At 48.0% G+C, this 20,110-nt stretch overlaps 1 protein-coding gene across 1 annotated transcript in view; it reads right to left on the bottom strand.

The window, feature by feature from the left end:
- Positions 1 to 5,271: 5,271 nt before the first annotated feature.
- The window catches only part of MMP20 (matrix metallopeptidase 20), a 46,580-nt gene continuing 31,741 nt past the window's right edge, over positions 5,272 to 20,110 (bottom strand). Inside the window, exons 9-10 of the mRNA XM_044260609.1 lie at positions 6,320 to 6,423; positions 5,272 to 5,372 (exon numbers count right to left, since the gene is read on the bottom strand). Of these exons, the coding sequence (XP_044116544.1) occupies positions 5,272 to 5,372; positions 6,320 to 6,423 (205 nt within the window). The remainder of the gene's footprint in view (positions 5,373 to 6,319; positions 6,424 to 20,110) is intronic.

The following is a 20,110-nucleotide window of genomic DNA, read 5'->3' as shown; positions in this document are numbered from 1 at the left end:
CCAGACGGCTGGTGGCCACGGGTGCAACTGTCTCCAAGCCAGAGCCCTCCACCCCCTCTGGGCCCACACCTGCCTGTCCCGCCTGAGCCACCCTTTCCCCCCTCCTGAATCCCCGCTTCTCACACCAGCACCAGCCCGCAGACGCCACAGTTCCCACCAGCCCGCGGGACAGAGAGCAGCTCTCCCTGTCTGGGTGTTCTGGGAGGGTATGTTCTGGTGTGTCTGTGGGCCCTGCAGTGTTTCCAGGGACAGCTTCCTGGCTCAGAGCATCTGTCATGGGCTGCGACCCGGCCCCTAAGTTTCCTTAGCCCGGGAACAGAGACCCGGTGCCAGCACAGCGTGGTGCCGCGAGGACCAAACAGAACACCCGTGAGCTCATCCTAGGCGCTCAGTGGAAGTGGCGGCCCACTGGAGCCCACAGGCAGTGGGGGGAGTGTGCGGAAGGACACTCACCTTCCCCGGGGGCTTGGTGCTGCTCTGCCCCGTCTGCGGAAGGAAATGGGGGCCTTCCTGCGGGGCCTCAGACTCACCCAGCCCCTTCCTCCCACCTCCTGCTCCTTCGGCCTCAACCGAGGGCCTCCAGGGCGCAGCATGAAGATCCCCGGCTCAGGGAGCCGTCTCCCTGGACAGGGTTAGAAAAACGCGCCCCGCCGCCCACACTATACCCTCTTCCCTGCTTTGCTTGCTTTTCTCAGAGGAAGCTCAGTATCTTTCATTACACCTAGAACACTCTGGAATACTGACTGTCTCCATCAGAAGAGGGAGTTCCTCGGGGGCGAAAGCTCCCACAGGAACACAGCGGCGCCGAGGTGTGGTCAGCAGAGTCCATGCTTCGCACAGTTTCTGAACGGCCGGAGAGTGACCATGGAGGGTGGAGAAGGTGGGTGGCCGGATCCCTCAGGAAGGCTGAAGGGATCATTCACGGAGATAAAGCTATTTTAGGGAAGAGATGGAATCTTTCCAAAGCAGCTGCTGGTCACACCACCGACTTCCAGAAACTGGCCGTTCGCACGGGGGACATCCACGGGGCGGAAACGAGGCCGCCACCCGTCAGCAGGTCACGGGACGGGCTCGCATGGGACTCCTGCTGCCCGGGCCTCGGAGGCTGCGCACACATCTCCCGCTACCCCAGAAGCTCACGCTGTGCGTCGCTGCTCTACAGGCCGGGGATGTTAAGGACAAACAAATGGCTACTTCCACAGACGTGCTTTCTTCCCCCTTCCCACCGCAGAGGATCTAAAATGGATTTAGAGGTTACATTTCTCAACTGGCTCCGCAAATGTTTTCTCACCGAGCTGCTCTGGTCCTTCTCCCCGCTCGTGCCTCCTCCCGCTCTTCCCGGGACAACACACTGTGCTGCGCAGCAGACGTTTGCTTTCCTCCCCAACCCTTTGAAGCGATGCCCTGAATTACAGGAGGGGACGTGCGGCGGAGAGATGGAGGACGCGCGCGCTACACGAAGCCTCGTTCGGGGCCGGGTCAGTCACTGGTTTCCTGGGATAGCTACTCACTAGCAGTCTTCCCGGGTCTGTTCTTAGTTCAGTGACGAGTGTGTAGGTGGTGGGAGCAAGGACCGCGGCATTACGGGGACAGCAGGACGGGCTTTCGTCCGGTCACGCCCACAAGCCCCTTGGGGTTGGGGTTGGCATCAAGGACAGGCTCAGCAGAGGGACGTGATCTACTGGTTTATAGGCGTGACAGGCAGAAAATCTTTGGGACTGTCCTCTGCTCCGTGTGAGAATCTAAAATTCCAACCTGCTGACTGGCACCGTGCGCTTCTCAAGCGGCACTCACTCCCGCGGGCGATTTTAGCTGCGAATGTTCACCAGCCCCCGCCCCCCATCATCGTCTATTGGAGGAAATGGCTGAAAGCAAGAACAAGACGATGACATCAGATAATGCAGAAACGAAAGCACTTGAAGGTGCTCAGATAACTGAAAAATGTATCGAGCAGAAAACCTGCATACTCCGTTTGCCACGTGCCCCACGGGAGGGCGGTCGGAGGCGTTTCCGGATGACCACGCGGAAGAGAAGCGAGGACCGGCCGGAGCCGGGTCTGCCCTCTCACAGCAGGCTAACTGGGCTAACTGGGAGCGAGCTCGGGGCAGCCACACAACACTCGGGCAGAGCTGGCGGGGAAGCCCCCACCTGGGGGGTGCCCTCGTCCTTAGCAGCCCCCCGGGTGCTTTCCCAGAGCTTCCGTGTGGGGCTGCCCAGAAACAGTCACCCCCGAGGTTAACAGGACAATGACCAAGGTCACCAGAAATAAAACTCCGTTCTGCTTACTCGCAACCCCAAGAAGAGCAGTTGGACTACACCGTGTCCGACTGTGACTTAACAACACGTTTGCCCTCAGTCACTCTGAAGCCAGGTGATGAAGAGATGTCTTAAATTATCTGGACACAGACTCGTTTCAGGCGAGCACAGAAATGTTCCTAGTGAGTTCTGACACAAACACAGTCCGTAGGGAGCCTGCCTTTCCAGAACACAGACAACGGTGTCTGGGAGCCGGAAGTTCTCTTACTCAACGAAGAAATAATACTGGTGCGCCTGGGTGGCTCAGTTGGTTAAGCGTCTGCCTTCGGCTCAGTTCATGATCCTGGAGTCCCAGGATCGAGTCCTGCATCAGGCTCCCTGCTCGGTGGGGAGCCTGCTTCTCCCTCTGACCCTCCCTCTCCTCATGCTCTCTTTCTCTTTAAAATAAAAAAAGAAAAAGAAAAAGGGGGTGCAAGGGTGGCTCAGTGGTTTTGGCCTCTGCCTTTAGCTCAGATCATGGTCTCAGGGTCCTGTCTCTCTGCCTACTTGTGATCTCTGCCTGTCAAATAAATAAATAAAATCTTTTTTTTTAAAAGAAAATTTTAAGAATTATTCTTGGAGGGAAGGGATATAGCAACGGTCAGTACATTATTTGATGACTGATTTCATTTGGAGTTTGGAAAGGAAAATTTCAGGTCACGGGCTACCAAACCTCGTGATGCCATATAATGTCTTCAGTTATCTCGAGGGATATATACAAATTCTCCAAAATGTCTCAAAGCACATTTATTTCTAATGGCTTCCACACAACAATTACAGAGCCCCTCTAGAGCACCTGTCACTATCTGAGGGCTTTCTGTATTTTGACTTAATGTATTTAAGCCTCTACATATCTCTAGGACATAAGAATATTCCATTCTAGTCTTAGGAAGGAAGAGACCAACACTGAGATTAAGGCTAAAAATAACAGATCTGGGTTGAAGACAGTCAGACCTCAGAGCCCATGCTTTTTTGTGCCCTGCAACACTCGTTTATTCAGTGAAGGGTCTGCCTGGTGCGTGTCTCTGGGCGAGCCCCGGGCAGCGGCAGGAGCTGTGGCTTGTGGGGCTCTGCCCCAGATGTCTTTGGGCTAACACTTCCCTGCCGTGGGTCCCTGCCCCAGCTGGCCAGGGCGCCCTGCAGAGATCACCATGTAACCTGGAGCTCCTGGCCTATGGTCATTATGAAGACAATAGGTTTATTGAAAGGCAGTTCACATCCAATGTATCCACTTAAAATGTACAATTCAATGGCTTTCTGTGTGTTCACAGAGTTGTGCAACCTTCACCATCACACTTCTAGAACATTTTCATCACCCCACAAAGAAACCCCCGACGCTGAGCCTAGGACACCCTCCGTCGCCCCTCCCCCAACTCCCGGCAAGCACGCGTCTGCTTTCCCTGTGATTTTCTTCTTTCCAACGTCTCGTAGAAACGGAATCCTAGAGCTGGTGGCCTTTTGTATCTGGTTTCTTAGTGTACTGCTTTCAAACTTATCCACACCGGAGCGGGTCTGCCGGCCTCACGGGCGTGCGCCCAGGAGTGGAATCGCTCGCTGTGGCTCATTCTGTGTTGAGCCTTTGGGGAGCGGCCAGGCGGCCGCGACTCCTTGCCACCGCACTCTTCTCCTCCGTTGGCTGTTTTTGCAAATGCAACTTTGCTTCCTCAATAAGGCCATTGACCTTGCAAAGCAGACGTGCTAGACTTTGTCTTCAACTGTCAGAGATTCAACATCTGCTCGGCTATCCATGGCCACTTTCAGTAACAGCAACCAAGTGGGAGCTGGGAGTCACCTCCGGGAACTGCCCCGTCCCTTCGTTGCCCTGAGACACCAGTTCAGTCAGTGATGGGGACAGTCACAGCGAATGTGTCGAGCGCTGGGCTGTTCCAGACGGCCGGTGGAGAACGCTAAATGTATTCATCCCCTAACTTTAGACTCAGTCTTCAGAATCCTTGCATTCTAGAGGGGGAGGTTAAAAGAGGTCACAAGGAGGACACACAGCTGTGTTTTCCCTGAACTGATGAGTAGGTAAGAAAGAGAAAAGGTTTAGCTTGAAGTAAGAAAGACTAAAGAGAGAGCATCCCCTAGATGGAAAACCCCTGCCAAGAGACAGACGCCGTGGATGGGGTGAAGGCGGCTCACGGGGTGTTGTACTGCCGGGAAGCCGGCGGAGGAGCGAGCGACTGCCGCTTCTCCTGGGGCTGCTCTCGGTTCTGAGCTTCCGCAAGGTACAAAGGGGGTTGCCGAACAAAGTGTGACGGAAGCTAGTAAATATTAACTGAAAAGAGAAATGAGGAACTGTTCTTAGACAACATTTTTATTGGCTTTTGTTAAAAGATTTCTTCTCGCCAAGTGTCCATCTCTTGCCTAGCGTGAAAACTCATTTGAATAGGTTTGCCCTCGACGACCTACTTCAAAGGCCAGTGAGCGCACGGAGCTCATCCTCCAACGACGAGAAATAAGGCTCACACGGTATTTTGTTTGTGCCGGGTTCAAGGTAAAGGTGGACAAATGTCTACTTATCACAACGCATGCAGGGGCCACAAACGCTGCTGCTGGTAAGGAGTAATTATCATTTATACGGCAATGACGTTTCCGGTTAAAAAGAGTTATAATATGTGTCAGGGAATCCACAAATACGCTTCTTCTTGGAAACAAAACCCAAATTTATCAATTTGCTTCCGTATATTAGGTAAGGAGAGAAAAGGCAGTGGGTGTCTAGCGGAAGACAGCATGGTTTCAGTTCTGATTTTACGTGACGCTGACCCTAGAGAAATTGTCCATTGAGATTAGAGTTATGAATCTGCAGCCATGAAAAACTTGAGAAACGTAATGATTTCCGATGAAGTCTAAGTGCCCTCAGGATCAAAGGCTGCAGGAAGACCCCGATCCTACATTCTGCCTCGGTCCTTGTGGTCTCAGGACCTACTGCTGGCGGTCATGCTCACTCCCCCAGAAAACTCGAGACCTTCCTGTTTAGCAGCCGATCCAGGAGCTGGATTTCAGCACACTGACCACGTCCTCCTTCTCTGTATCATACTTGTATGCTTTGGGTCCTGAAAAGAAGTAAATGTAGCCTAAAAGAGACAAGGTTGAAAATGTCATTACTGAAAATGACTGGCAGAGCCACAAAGGGAGGGTTTGGAGGCAGCCCCAGAGGGGGGCTAGGGACGCACCGGGGGCAGCTGCCATCCTGCGCCGGCTCTCCGGGAGCCCTCGGACCCGCGCTTCTGGGCTGCCCGGCCCTGCTCACTGTTCTCCCAGGGGCGCTTACCCAGCAGGTGGTTCTCAGCCGTGTTGGTGCCTCTGCTTCCCTCCACGGAACCCCTCCTCTCCTCTCCCTGCCCAAGCCTCTAGCCAGTCCCTAAAACTCTGCTGATGTCCCGTCGAGCAAACTCCAAGTGCGGATGCGGGTTCTCAGCTTCCCTTTCTCCGCTCGTCTCTTGCAGTCGCTGCAAGGTCCGTGCTCAGTACCGAGTCCCAGACCGCCCGGTTTCTGGGTGGCGCGGCATTTCCTGGGGTTGTTAGCCACACTGCAAGAGCAGGCGACGCATCGGGACCTCTCTCTGGGTTTCTGACCAGAGACCAGCCCTGTGCTCCAATCTCGGAAGGTGCCGATTGGTCTGGGAGATTCAGCCACGTTTCCTCAACCCTGCGCGGTTCCAATCGGCTCCCCTGCTCCATTCTAAATTGCAGAATGGCGTAAGGAGGTGGGGAAAGGCCCTAGGAGGGTCGACAGGATGTGCATTTTCAAGAGGAAAGAGGCAGTTTTGACTGGGTGGGCTTGGAGGTGTACCCGACTTACGGACAGAAGCCATCCATCTAGAACTTTCTATCTGCAGACAAAGAGTCTTGGTGGTGGACATTCTGTACTCTTTCTCTATGTTGGTCTGGTCAGCTAGACTGGTAAGGGACTCAGGACCAAGGACTCCCATGCGGAAGCCTGTTTTTCCTCATGTCAGAGCAGAGCCTACGTCTCCCACTACCTGTTTCCCCGGAGAACGCTCTCGGCGGAGATGCTCACCGTTCAGTTCCACAGCGGCGTCAATTTGGCCATTGACCCCCGAGAATTCCTCCTCCGTGTTCTTTGGGTAGTCCTTCTCCATCTTCCGTTTTCGCTCATCGTAGCTGGAGGAAGTGTCATTCCACAAAACATGTCAGTAAGTGGTCTTTACTGATGGGAGGGGACACGGCCCTCGTCGGTCGTTGTGAGCCAGGCCCGACCGAGGACTCGCTCTAGATGCGTGTCTGTGCCTCTCTGAGCCTCTGTTCGCCACACACATCCGCACACATGCACACACGCACAGACACACACTGCATCACTTCTGTCCCAAGTTCCTTAGATTCTAGGACGGCTCGTTTGCTCTAGTCTGTAAATAGATATATTCTTAGAACTAGTCTTAGAATTATTCCATATATTGTAGCAACATGTTCCTATAATAAAAAAAAAAAATGTTGGGCGCCTGGGTGGCTCAGTGGGTTAAGCCTCTGCCTTCAGCTCAGGTCATGATCCTGGGGTCCTAGGATCGAGCCCCGCATCGGGCTCTCTGCTCAGCAGGGAGCCTGCTTCCCCTCATCTCTCTGCCTGCCTCTCTGCCTACTTGTGATCTCTCTCTGTCAAATAAATAAATAAAATCTAAAAAAAAAGAATTAAGGAAAGAAAATCATTATTAAAAAATAGGTATGTTGCCTTCCCAAAGGAACTCGGCATGTACTGTTACTGCATTATTTACTGTCGCGACGACCCCCCACCCCGCTCTGTGTAAGAATTTCTGGGCTTGGATTCTTGTCCAAGAATCAGTTGAAAGCCCTTCCCGGGGGCTTTTATTCATGGGCCCCTTTGCTCCGTGTCTGTGGAGAAGCGACCGGACCAACGACGCACAGCGAGTGAACAAACACACGGGCAGACAGTCACCAGGTGACATTCAGGAGCAAGAACATCTCGGATAACTGAGCCTCTGCCTGAAAACCAGGTGGATGGCATTAAATTGCTTTTGTTTCCTGGAGACATTACACAACGGACCAAATACTAGATTAGGCGTCTCTTGCCGGATCAGCAGCCATGGCGCAATGACTGCTCGGAAGAATGTCTCATGCCCGTCTTTGTGACCACGCCGCCCCTCGAATAGAAGACGGGGACTTGTGTGAATCAGCCTGCCTGGTATGGGCTGACCGCACAGGCAGTCAGGCAGCCCTTGTCTCCAGGGTGAGACGGTTCCTTCTTCCTCGGCACAGAGCCCCCAGCGGGGACATTCCCAGGGTGGACGCTCCACTCGTTTCCCACCGAAAGGTCAGACAGTTTCTGCTGGTGCCTGGAGCCCTGAGCCCTGTCCTGCAGCCGCAGACACCCACCTCCTCTCACATGGCCGTGACGGCACCGGCTGGGGGCAGATCCCTCTTGACCCTGAGCAGGACTGCATGTTGGCCAAGAATTATTCAGGCCCGCGTGACTAGCGGGTTGAGCTGTTTGGGGGAGTGTGGCGGAGAGGAGTGGATGCTGACTTTCCCAGATGCCCTTTTCGGGAGGGTCATTAGAACCTCCTAGTGCGGCGAGGGGAAAACCAAGCTCTGAGAGTCACTGTGACAGAGACAGAGATGGAAATCATTTCCTGTGTTTTACGGTCATCAGAAATGCCAGTGAGGCCTGTGAATGGGCCTTGGTCATCCGGGGACAACGAGGTCTCAGGACTGGAGTCGGGGGAAAATGGGTCAGAAAAAAAAAGGAACAGCCCAGGCACAGTGGGTGCTCCGTGGCCCGAGTCTCTCCCGCTCACCTCCTCCCAGCATCTGAAATCTGGAGTCCTTATTAAGGACTGTTTACACATGAACCCTTGATGGCTAGACTGCTTTTTTTCCTCTCACCTCCCAGAGACACTGTGGAGAGGAAACGGGTGCTTTGGCGGGAGAGAGTGAGGACGATAACTCTGAAGCTTTGGTTTTTGGGGAGGGACGCAGAGGAGAGGGCAGAGCGACAGTGGGCCTGCAGGCGTGGAGGACTGCGCGGAGGGCGGGGTTGGACCGCGGGCTCAGGGAGCGTGGGGGTCCAGCTTCCAGGAGTCCATTCTCTGTCCGCTCTGAAGGGAGGACTGTAAGTTGAGCTTTTTAAACCAGGCGGTGCTTTGCCTTTGTGCATGGTAAGCAAACATCTGGGAGGGATTCTGAGAATGTAACCACCATTTATATTGTTTGATGGCAAAATGTGTTCTCAGTTCCGAGTGAGTGACTGATTAGAGATGCCCTGTAGGGAGACTATTCCAAGTGGGGGTCTGCTGTCTTCTCCTTGAATTAGATGGGGCAGACTGGAAAGGATCAAAGGACAGAGCAAATCTCTTTTTCTGGAGAACAGAGCCACAGTTTAGATATAGGGGTATGTTTTAAAGAGAGAAGAGTGACTCTTAATCCAATAAGAAGATATGGAAGAAAGGTCTTTCTCTTTTATCTGGCTGCATAGGTCACTAAGGTAGGGGGCAACACCCAAAATGTTATATGTACTTCTTCAGAGGATGACAGAGGTAAAAACATTATATATACAAAATGCTTCAAGGGGCGCCTAGGTGGCCCAGTCAGTCAAGCCTTGGACTTCTGATTTTGGCTGCAGTCATGACCTCAGGGTCTTGAGATCAAGCCCTGAGTCGGGCTCCGTGCTGGTGGGAGCCCTGCTGGGGAGTCTCTCCCTCTGCCCCTCCCCCCACTCATGCGCTCTCTCTAAAATAAAATAAATAAAATCTTTAAAAACTTTTTTTTCAGGAGAATTTTTAGAGAAGCAACATCGAGCTGGGAATTTAAGTTCACAATCAAATTTACAAAAAACCCAGGCAAAATGCTTGGGGATACTGTGAAATCGCTGTTTCTTTCCCCTGCTCCTACCACTTACGTGTTTAACAGACCCGTGCCCTGTGGGCTCGCCCCTCTGCCTTTTGCTTATCCAGTAACTGCTTTCTAAAGAGTGTTACTCTTAACACAGTTGTTTCAAAACACCGGCCTGAAACACAAATCATCATTGTGGGCTTGGCTGATAACAAATAAATATCTCATCTGGACCCTTCTGGTAGACGTTAAGTAGATGGTACCTACAAAGTTACCATAGAGTGCCCTACTTTTCATGGTACCAAGTAAGGACATTACTATCAAGTCATCAAAAAAAAAATTACGACCTATTTTCATTACCATTTCACAAAGGAAAGAAACTTTAACATCAAAGAGGTAGAAAGAACATAATCTCAGCCTAAAAGATGGTTCTTGCCAATACCGTGTCTTTATACGAACCCACACCACACCCTCTCCATATACAATATTGCTCTGTTCTTATTTTGCTGTGGGTTGGTGGGAACTTGGCGATGACCTAGCCTGGTTTGTGGACAGATATGTGAGGATTTCTGTTGCAGAGGAAAGAGTACACCACCAGACGGCTCTGGGATCAGGGAAAAGTGCTCCCGACTCCTGTTGCCTTATGTGGAAAATGGTGGCAAGAGGGTGAGAGACAATTTACACACATGTGTACACACGCCCGGTACATACGCCCGGCACACAGACCCACCCAGGGGCCCAAGAACCATTGACAGACTGGCCGGCATGAGTGTGAGTAAAGCTTGTGATGTGATCTGAGCTCTTCAGTTATCGAGAAGTTGAATCTTTACCTAATCTTCCAGCACCGCCTCTGCAGACCATTCTGTAGTAAAGGCGAGGCTGAGACAAGGTGGGGAGAGGAGGGCTGGACAGCATGGACGGAGTCCAGAGAACGCAGCCAGGAAGGAACTAGGCTTGAGAAGGTCTACGGTTCTGTTGCAGATTTTGCGGAGAATCACAGAAAAGGAAGTTTGAAGACAGTGAGAATCACGAGTGTGGGTATCTGATGGGCGGGAAAAATGAGGTGAAGAGAAGGAAGAAGACGGCGCGGTGGATGGCGAGGGCTCCGGGTGCACACCCGGTGTGAAACACAGCCGTGGGAGGACCGCTGAGGTCACTGGGGGACCCGAGCTAACGACGTAGCTCTCTGAGATGCAACGTTTCTGTTTCACGGAGACGGGAATGCCTGCTCTCCAAGACCGCCGACTGGGCAGAAGGGAGGATGAGAGAATGTGAGCAGATTCCCAGCACGTGATTATCCGACCCCGTGATAAGCCATGAACATAGATGAGCTGGACTGCAAGGTGAAGGAAAGACATGCATTTTCCTTGTGCACCTACTGTGTACTAGCGACCTGTGGAAGTCACTGCACACGTTTTCTCATGGCCGAGGCCTTGTTTGTGAAGCCCAAATACCAAGTAAACATGATTGACCTGTAACTGTTTCCTTTGTGGGCTGTTTCCCCATCGCCAATTAATGGGAATAGATACCAAAGAAATCACCCCTGGCCATGACCCTGGCAATGTCACGGACCCATAGATGTGGCATATTTTTTCAGCTATATTATCCTCCTCTCTGCCTTGGTCATCTGAGTGTTTGGGGACAGTTTTGGTAAAGTGTCTGCATGTTGTGTAATCTTACAGTTTGAATTTAGATTTGTTAGGAATTTCTGACAATTTCCAGCATACATCTGTGGCAAAACTGACCCCGCCCTCCATGCTCTGAAGTTCCGAGTGGGGAGTTGTATCAGCAGAAGGATGCTTACGGAAAATGTGAGCAAGGGTGGTCAAAAGGGGAATTTATGGATAAGGTGTCTAAAATACAGGTTTTCAGGACGTCTCTTCAAGGAGGCCTTTCTAGGTACATGGAAACCCAGAGTCCCCTTTGAAAGTCATTTTCCACGTCCAGCTAGGAATGAGAAGGCTTTCGGGGAGGATGGGGACTCTGTGATCGCCACTAGAGAAGCAGAGTGGTCAAGGATGGGGAGGAGAGGGAGAAGCAGCCACGAACCATCCCAGCTGTGGGGGAGGGACTCTGCCTGCGAGGATTTGGAATCAAGACTATGTAACCACGCTGAAAAATACCCACGGCCTCAGTCAACCCTAGATTCTTTGAGGAAGTGCACGTCTGCATTACCAGCCTGAATTCTGAGTTCAAGCCCTGCACACAGAAGGCTCTTCTGGACACTTCCGTTCTTGTGTTTCACCAGCCTGTCATACTCCATGTGTACATATCTCCTGTATGTTCCTTATGTCTTCTCTTCCCCTTCTTTTGTTCTTTTCCCATTGAGTGGCCTTAGCGTCCTTGTCAGCAACCAGCTGAGCATAGATCTGTGGGTCTATTTCTGTGCTGCCAGTTTTATTCTAGTGGTCTGTACGTCTATCCTCATGTTCGTGTCACGCTGTCTTGATTATTCTCGCTTTGTAGTGAGTTTTGAAATTGGGAATTCTGACTCCTCCAAATTGGTCTTCTTTTTCAAGATACTGTGGTTATTCTGGGTCCTATGAGTTTGCATATGAATTTGAGATCAGTGTGTCAATTTCTACAAAGAAACCAGTGATAATTCCGGTAGGGATTGTGTTAAGTCCTGCAGATCAATTTGAGGAGTGTTGTCATTTAAAAAATATTGTGTCTTGTGTTACCTGGGTGGCTCGGTCAGCTAAGTGTCTGCCTTTGGCTCAGGTCATGATCCCAGGGTCCTGGGACTGAGCCCGGCATTGAGCTCCCTGCTTGGCGGGAGTCTGCTTCTCCCTCTCCCTCTGCTGTTCCCCATGCTCATGCTCTCTATCTCAAATAAATTTTAAAAAAATTAATATTTGTAATCCATGGACAAGAGATCTTTCCCTTTAGATTGTTTAATTTTTGTGCTATAAGTTTTCTACTTCTTTTTTTAAATTTCTTTTTAAAATATTTTGTTTATTTATTTGACAGACAGAGATCACAAGTAGGCAGCGAGGCAGGCAGAGATAGAGGAAGGGAAGCGGGCTCTCTGCGGGGCTCGATCCCAGAACCCTGAGATCATGACCTGAGCTGAAGGCAGAGGCTTTAACCCACGGAGCCACCCAGGCACCCCAGTTTTCTACTTATGTTAAATTTATTTTGAAATATTATTAATTTCTATTATTATTTATAATATATAATTATTATTAAAATTATCATTTCTTTTGATACTATTGTAAGTGGAATTGTTTTCTTCATTTCTGGATTATTCATTGAAATGTATGAAAAAAAATGTATGGAGCTACCATTGATTTTTGCATGCTGAACTCTACCCTGCATATCTGCTGAACTTAGTTCTAACAGGTGTTTTGGGAGGATTTCCAAGGATTTTCTATATAAAAGATCACAAGACATAGAAATAGTTTTTCTTCCTTTCCACTCTGAATGCCTTTTATCTTATTTATTCTTGCTCAATTGTCCCAGCTGGACCCTCTAGTACAATGTTGAAAAGAAGTGGTGAGAGTGAAAACTTTTGTCTCATTCCTGGTTTTAGGGAGAAGGCATCCAGGCTTCCTCCACGGAGCCTGGTCAGCTGTGGGCTCTCACAGACACTTTTCATCAGCCTGAGAAACTGTCCTGTTTCCAGTTTTGCAGAGTAGTTTTTATTTTGCAACAGGGTTGGATTTTGTCAAATGCTTTCTCTGCCTTTCTTGAGGTGATCATATGGCTTTTGTTTTTTACTCTAGTGATATGGTGTATTGCATTAATTGATTTTCAGAAGTTAAACCAACCTTGTATGCAGGGGGGAAAAAATCCCACTTGGTCATGCTGTGTAATTCTTTTTATAGGCTGCTGGATTTGGCTTGCTATTTTTGGAGGATTTTTGTATCCATATTCACAAAATATACTGATCTGAAGTTTTATTTCCTTGTGATGCCTTCGTCCGGTTTTGGTATCAGGGTAATCCTGCCCTTGTACAGTGAGCTGGGGAACAACCCCTCCTCTTCTATTTTTTAGAGGAGTTCATGAAAAATTGGCATTGATTCCTCTTTAAATGTTTTGGTAGAATTCACTACTGAAACATGTAGTCCTGGGCTTTTCCTTGTGGATAATTTTTTGATTATGAATTAAATCTCTTCAATTGTTACAGGTTAATTCAGGCTATTTCTTCTTGACTCAGCTTCTTCATTTTGCATCTTTCCCATAATTTGTCATTTCAGCTCAGTTATCAAATTTACTGGCATATAGTTGTTCATAGGGGTCCTTTATCATCCGTTTAAGTTCTGTAAGATTGGTATTCATGTTCCCTTTTTCATTTCTGATTTCAGTAATCTGAGTCTTCTCTTTTTAACTATGCCAGCCCAGTGAGAAATCTGTCAATTTTGTGGATCTTTTCAAAGAACCAAACTTAGTTTTGTTGATTTCCTCAAATTGCTTGTAATATTCTCTATTTCACTTATTTCCACCATAATCTTTATTATTTCCTTCTTTCCACTTGCTTTGGGTTTCATTGTTTTTTTTTATTTTTTTTTTTTTACCCAGTGTCTAAGGTGGAAATTTAGGTTATTGACTTGAGATCCTTTTTTTAATGAGCATTTAGAGACAGAAATTTCCCATGAGTACTGCTTTCATTGCCTGCATATGGTCTCAAATACCCGGTTTCTGTTTTCATTCATCTTTAAGTATTTTCTAATGTCTCTAGTGATTTCCTCTTTGGCACATTGATTGTTTCAGAGTATGTTCATTTCCACATGTTTGTAAATTTTCCAGTTTTCCCTGATATTGATTTGTGGCTTGTTTCACTGTGATCAGAAAGGGCATTTTGTATGCTTTCGGTTGTTTTAAATTGGCCTAGCATGTCACCTCTTCTGGGCAGTGCTCTGTAAGCCCTGGAGAAGAGCGTGTGTTCTGCTTTTGTGTGATGTGTACAGACACCTGTTAGGCCTCGTTGGCTTACCGTGCTTCTGATGGCTCCCGTTCCCTATAGATCCCCTTGTCTACTTGTTCTATTCATTACTGAAGGTGAGGTACTGACGTCCCTAAGTAGTATTATTCAGTTGTTGTCTTCTCCCTTCATTTTTGTCAGGGTTTTTTGGGGGGCGGCTTCATGTGTTTTGGGAGTCTGTTGTTGGGTTGTTTTACCTTCTTGGTAGACTGAAGTTTTCATCACTGTAGAATGTTCCTCTGAATCCCTAATAACCGTTTTTATTTTAAAGTCTGTCTTGCCTGATATTAATTAGCACAGCCACTCTGGCTTTCTTATGGTTTCTGTTCGCATGACAGAGATTTTTTCCCATCCTTTTACTTTCAATCTATCTGTATCTTTGCATATGAAATGTGTCTTCTACCGATAGCATAGAGTTGGGTCTTGTTTTTTTTAATCCCATCTAATAATATCTGTCATTTGATTATATTGTTTAATCCATTCACATTTAATATTATTGATTTATATACATTTATATTGATATAACTGGATATAACTGGATTCACTTTAGTTTTTGTTTTCCACATGTGTCATGTCTTTTTGGTTCCCTTTTCCCTCCTTAATGCTTTCTTTTGCATTAGTGAAAATTTTCCAATGTACTCTTTTAGTTTCTTTCATGATTTTGCTACTACATTTTAAAAAGTTATTGCCTTAGTGGTTGCTAGGGAGCTTATCATAAATAATTTAACTTACCATACACTGCTTCAGATTTTTACTAGCTTAATTCCAGGCAGACTCACAAACAACACTCCAGAAAGTCTGTTCCTTGTCCCTTCCTTTGATGGTCTTGTTTTTGTACATCTTACATTAGTTTATGTCACAAACCCCCAGTGGACATTGCTCTAATTACTATTTTATACAATTTAATGTCTTCTTAAGAAGCTGATAGAAAGCAAAGTATATATTTATAGTTTTTGATATATTAGCCTCCTTAGTTAACATGTCTGTTTTCTTTTGTTTCTCCTGTGAATTTGAGTTAGTATTTGATATCATTTCCCCAGCTTCGTACAGTTTTCCCCACAGCTGGTGCTTTGTGCTGTTATTGACAAATAGGTTATGTTTCTGAATACAGTTATATACATATACAGTTATATATATATAACAATACAGTTATATATATATAAATAATAAATAAATGAATATGTATACATACATACATATATATATGCCGTTTTAAGCAGTTATTTTAAAAATCAGTTAAAAGAAGGAAAGGGAGGAAATATACCTTTAAACTATCTTTCAGTTACAATTTTTGCTCTCTCTCTTTTTTTTGAACGTGGATTCATATTACTGTCCAGGGTCACTTCCCCTCCTCCTGAAGCTAGCTCTTTCTCCAGCATTGCTTGTAAGGTAGGTGTGCCAGCAACAGATTCTCTCAGTTTCTGTCTGTCTGGGAATGTCTTCTTTGGTCTCCATCTTGGAGACCGTGAAGCTGAACGTAGGATTCTTGGTTGGGAGCTCTTCCCTGGAGCACTTTGCAGGTGTTGCCTGTGACTTTCTGGCCTCCCTGGTTTCACCAACTCCCATCTTGTCCCCCTCTGCTCCAGTCACACTGCTGCCGGAAGGGTATTTTTATAATACAAAACTTCCTGGGTTACTCGTTTATTTAGGACACTTAAAGATATCCCTCTGTTTCTATAAATTCACACCGGTCTCCCTGGAAAGGCATAGGCCCTGCATCACTGACACCCTGCTTCTCCTTGGGCCACATCTCTCATTCTAGTCCACAAGGCTATTATGCTGAACTGCTTGAGGTTTCTGCCATATACACAGGTGATTTCATGCCCCAGTGCCTTTGCTTCAACTGCTGTCTCTGCCTGGAAGCCACGCTGCCCTCCTGCCTCCTCCCTGGGAAACTCCAACTCCCTTCTCAAGATGAAGGGCAGTGCTCACTTCCTCTGAGGGTACTTTCCGGACGCCTTTACTAGCATGGGCCATTTCCTCTTTGTTTTGCCCCACTGATCTCCATCCAGCCTTCTCTCAGGGCACCTGTCACACTTGGACCGCTCTTCATTATTTCCCTGTGTATGTGCTCTCAACTGTAGGCCTTCCTGAACATGGATAGCCCTCAATGTGAACGTTCATTGTGTGGTGGCATCTCACAGTTTCCTTATCCATTCCCATGGATGAAGCAGATGCTGTTTCCACCTCCCTCTTGAAGATGATTAAACCCAAACAGAAAGGCAATCCAGGTTGCCCCATGATGGCTGGGAGGGCTGAGGTGAGCACTCTGTTACTCGGGTCCACGCTCTCAGGTGGCAAACTCTGTGCTCTGAGTGTTAAGGTCCTAGTACAGAGTCTGATGTATAATCATGCCCAATATATATAGATTGAAAGTGGTAGTTTGGTAATGCAGTTCAAAAAATTTATGATTAAAAAAGAAGATTTTGAACTCTACCCATCTTTCTCACTTTTATTACTTATCACCTATTTTCCTCTATGGTGACTAACTATAAAATCCCAAATAACCACTCAATTTTCAGTATACCTGGGGCATCCAGGAAGGAGAGAATGGTCCTACTTTGTATCAATCATGTCTCAGTCTGTCTGCACAGAGAGACTGACTTAGGGATAGAAAGGGGCTGGGGCCCATAGATTTGCACATCACTTTTCACAAAATTCAGAGAACATTGACTGCCTCCAAGGACGATGGAGTGGACTGCAGCCCCAGACCCCAGGAGCTCTCTGGTGTAGCCACTGGTCTGCTCCTGGTAAGCAAGAAAGAATATCTCTTGGGAGACATGAGCCAAAGGTAATGGAAGGTAATGAGCCAAAGGTAATGGAAGTCGTGTAAGGAAGGAAAAACTGGCTGAGTCATTTGGGCCTGTCTAGAAGAGGGAAAGAAGCTGTAAAAGCAAAGGGATGAGTGGGCAAGGAGCTCTCCTTGAAGTTTAAGCAGCACATCAGTGCCGTGGGATGGCGCTGGCATGGTAGCGCCCCCTTTTGGGTTCCACCTTGTAGTGCCCTGTGGCTGTGCCGCTGTGAGTTCCGACTGCACGGACATGTGAGCCCTCACTCCCAGAGCCTGAGCCGACTTGGCCCCAAGCCAGCTCTCCGTCCTCAGTGGGCGAAGTTCTTCAGTAGTGTTCTCGTGGCCCATCATTCCCTAAACCGGCTCCGCCCAGGAGTTCTCGGAGGCTCTCCCTGACAACAAGCCTATCTGGAGACTTCTCTTCCCTTGACACATCGTTTGTGTCACAGACGGACCTAGTGTCGGGACCAAAGAAGGTCGTGAGGAGCGACTAACGGAAATAAATCCTAGAATGCGGTCCACCCCGTTCTTGGTCTTGAACTCAGTCTGTGGCTCTGGCCTTGTGTGTTTTTGAATATGGCCTCCTGCTTTATGGACAGAACTTCTGTCCCCTTTGGCTTTTCCTCCAATTCCTCCTTCTTCCTGTTTAGAACAGGACATAGTGACCAGACTTCTGGGCCGCTGGAGTCTTAGGCAACCCCAAGACGGGCACCTCCATGTGAACAGCAGAGCAAGGTGTTAGAAGGAACTCGGGTCTCTGGTGACTGTGGACTCGCCGTGTCCCCCCAGGTGTGTTAAACTTCAGACGTGTTACGTAGATGAGAAAAACAGTCCTTTACGTGTTTCAGCCACAGTTCCTTCCAGGTCTCTGGACAGCCGCTGAACAGGACTTCTCACCAAGATGAGGCTTCCGGTGACAGTGAGGTGTCCTGCAGGGGAGGCTTTGCTCAACGCAGGTGCGGAGTCTGGGGGAAAAGGTTTGTTTGTGGAGTGGCTCACAGCAGCTCTTCTGACCTCGGAAGCTGTGGGTCAAGGCTGTTTGCTTTATTCTTTAGTGCATAAGCTGTGTGCTGTAGCAGGTACGACACAGGACCCTCGTGGTGGAAGGATGGTCTATGCTTTGCTAAAAGCAGGAGTTTCAATGCAATGTTGGGCCTTCAGTCTCTCCAAAGGAAGTTCCCTCTGACCTGCTCTATGACTGGATTGTGGTCAGAGAACTCCTGAGCTTTAAACGGCCATTTGTTAATTATCTCAACTTCTGAAGCAGGTATCTTCTGGTTACCACGTGGGCTCCTGTAACGTCTGAACAGTTGCTGTACTTGAGCACCTACTATGTGCCTGGGCTCTGTGCTTGCGTCTGCCTGAGTTACTCACTTAATGCTCTCAAGAGCCTTGGAAGGTTAGTTTTCAAAGAGCCTTCTGGGTTTCCTTCCCCCAACACAAAATGAGTCTTTGATATTGGAGTTAATCCCTTAGGCCAACTTTTTAATCAATCTGTTTTATCCAGATTATTAAGACTTTTCCTGAATAGACACTCACAGACATGTAGTTGGAAAGGTGCATTGTGATTCCCTCAGGCGGGAGTCAGGCCTCGTTACAATTGGAGACCCTGTCCCTCTCCAAGCTTGCGTTTACAGAGAATTAAAAACCTCTCGTCAAGCCTCCTCTGTTAGCTGCTAACCTCACTGCTGCCTGGCTCGAGGCATGTGCTTTGTGGTGGCTGGTACATGAGTCCAAAGACCCAGCGAGGAACGAGGAATGGAGAGCTGAAGCAATGGGAAAGTGGATAATTCCTGCAGCGGGATTCGGGCAGTGAGCAGTCTTCGAGGCATGAACTGACTCATCCTAACCAGATGCCGCACCCACACACACACACACCCTCACACCCACACACATGCTTCTGTGGGCATCTCAGTCTCATTCTCTGAAAATCCATAATGGGAGTTGGGTTTCTCTGTACCTATCGTCCTGCGTGTCAGGTGTCAGGTGTCAGGCACCTTATCTTAAAGAAAGACTTGAGGGATCTGCCCAGCAGACCTTAGGGCTTAATAAATGAATTACCATCAGGTATGATTACCATCAGGAATCCAGAAAGGAAGTTCTGGAGGAAAAATAACTGCCATAGTGGCTTAATCATTGGCCTGGAAGGAATAAGTCAGGACACCCCGTGGTGCTCTGAGCCAGGCTCCCAGAGCTCTCAGTGGGCCGGGGTCAGCAGGGTCTACATGTGTCCTTCATTCCTAGAAAATACATTTTCCTCTTCACAAGACAGATCTGTTATTTGGTCTTCTCAGTCTCAGACAGGAGAAGCTATCAGTCAGGTGGAGGAAGGTCACATGTACTTATTTATAAATTTTTTTCATGCCATAGAAATGGTGACTGAAAACAGGTGATATGCCAGTAAAGCTACGATTCAGAACAGAAGGAGTGTTGAGGAGTTTCTCAGACAACAGCTGCAGGAGTTTGTGACCACTAAACCAGCCAGCAAGAAAGATCAGAGGGGCCTCTTTGAGCAGAAAGGAGGGACCAAAAGTGACAACATCAAGGCAGAAAATACAAAAGCAGTAAAAACAAACATTTTTTAAACTGTCAGCCAAGGACCTCACAAAGAAGGGATATAAAATACAGTAACATACCTAAAGTCTGGAGAGGCGAGGAAAAAAGAATGGGTTCCAACTTGGATGGCCATCCACCTAATACAGACTGCTTTATGCCAAAGGGATTATATGCAAACCTAATGGTAACCACAAATCACAAGTCACCAATAAACATGAAGAATAAAGAGGATGAAACCCCAATAGATCACTAAGGAAATCAGCAAAACATGAAAGTGACAAAGATAAGAAAGGATCAGAGAAAAGCTCAGAAACAACCAGCAGAAAATAAGGAAACAATGGCTTCGAATGACACACTGGACCAGGTGGACATCACAGACATATTCAGAACATTCCATCCTAAAACCACAGAATATACATTCTTCTGGAGTGCACATGGAACATTCTCCAGAACAGATCACATCCTGGGTCACAAACCCAGCCTCAACAAGTATGAAAGACCGAGATCATTCCTGCATATTATCAGACCACAAGACTATGAAACTTGAAGTCAACCACAAGAAAAAAAATGGGAAGACCGGAGATACATGGAGATTAAAGAACACAGAACTGAACAATGAATGTGCGGGGAGGGAGAAAGATGGCGGAGGAGTAGCAGACTGAAATGACATCAGGTCCCAGGAGTTCGGCTAGATAGGTATCACCCCATTCCCAACCCCGACAGACTCAACAGGAGAT

The sequence above is a fragment of the Neovison vison genome, chromosome 7 (assembly GCF_020171115.1).
Source record: "Neovison vison isolate M4711 chromosome 7, ASM_NN_V1, whole genome shotgun sequence".
NCBI classification, from domain to species: Eukaryota; Metazoa; Chordata; class Mammalia; order Carnivora; family Mustelidae; genus Neogale; species Neogale vison.
The sequence above is the reverse complement of the archived record's forward strand: the minus strand, read 5'-3'. Positions and strand labels throughout refer to the sequence as shown.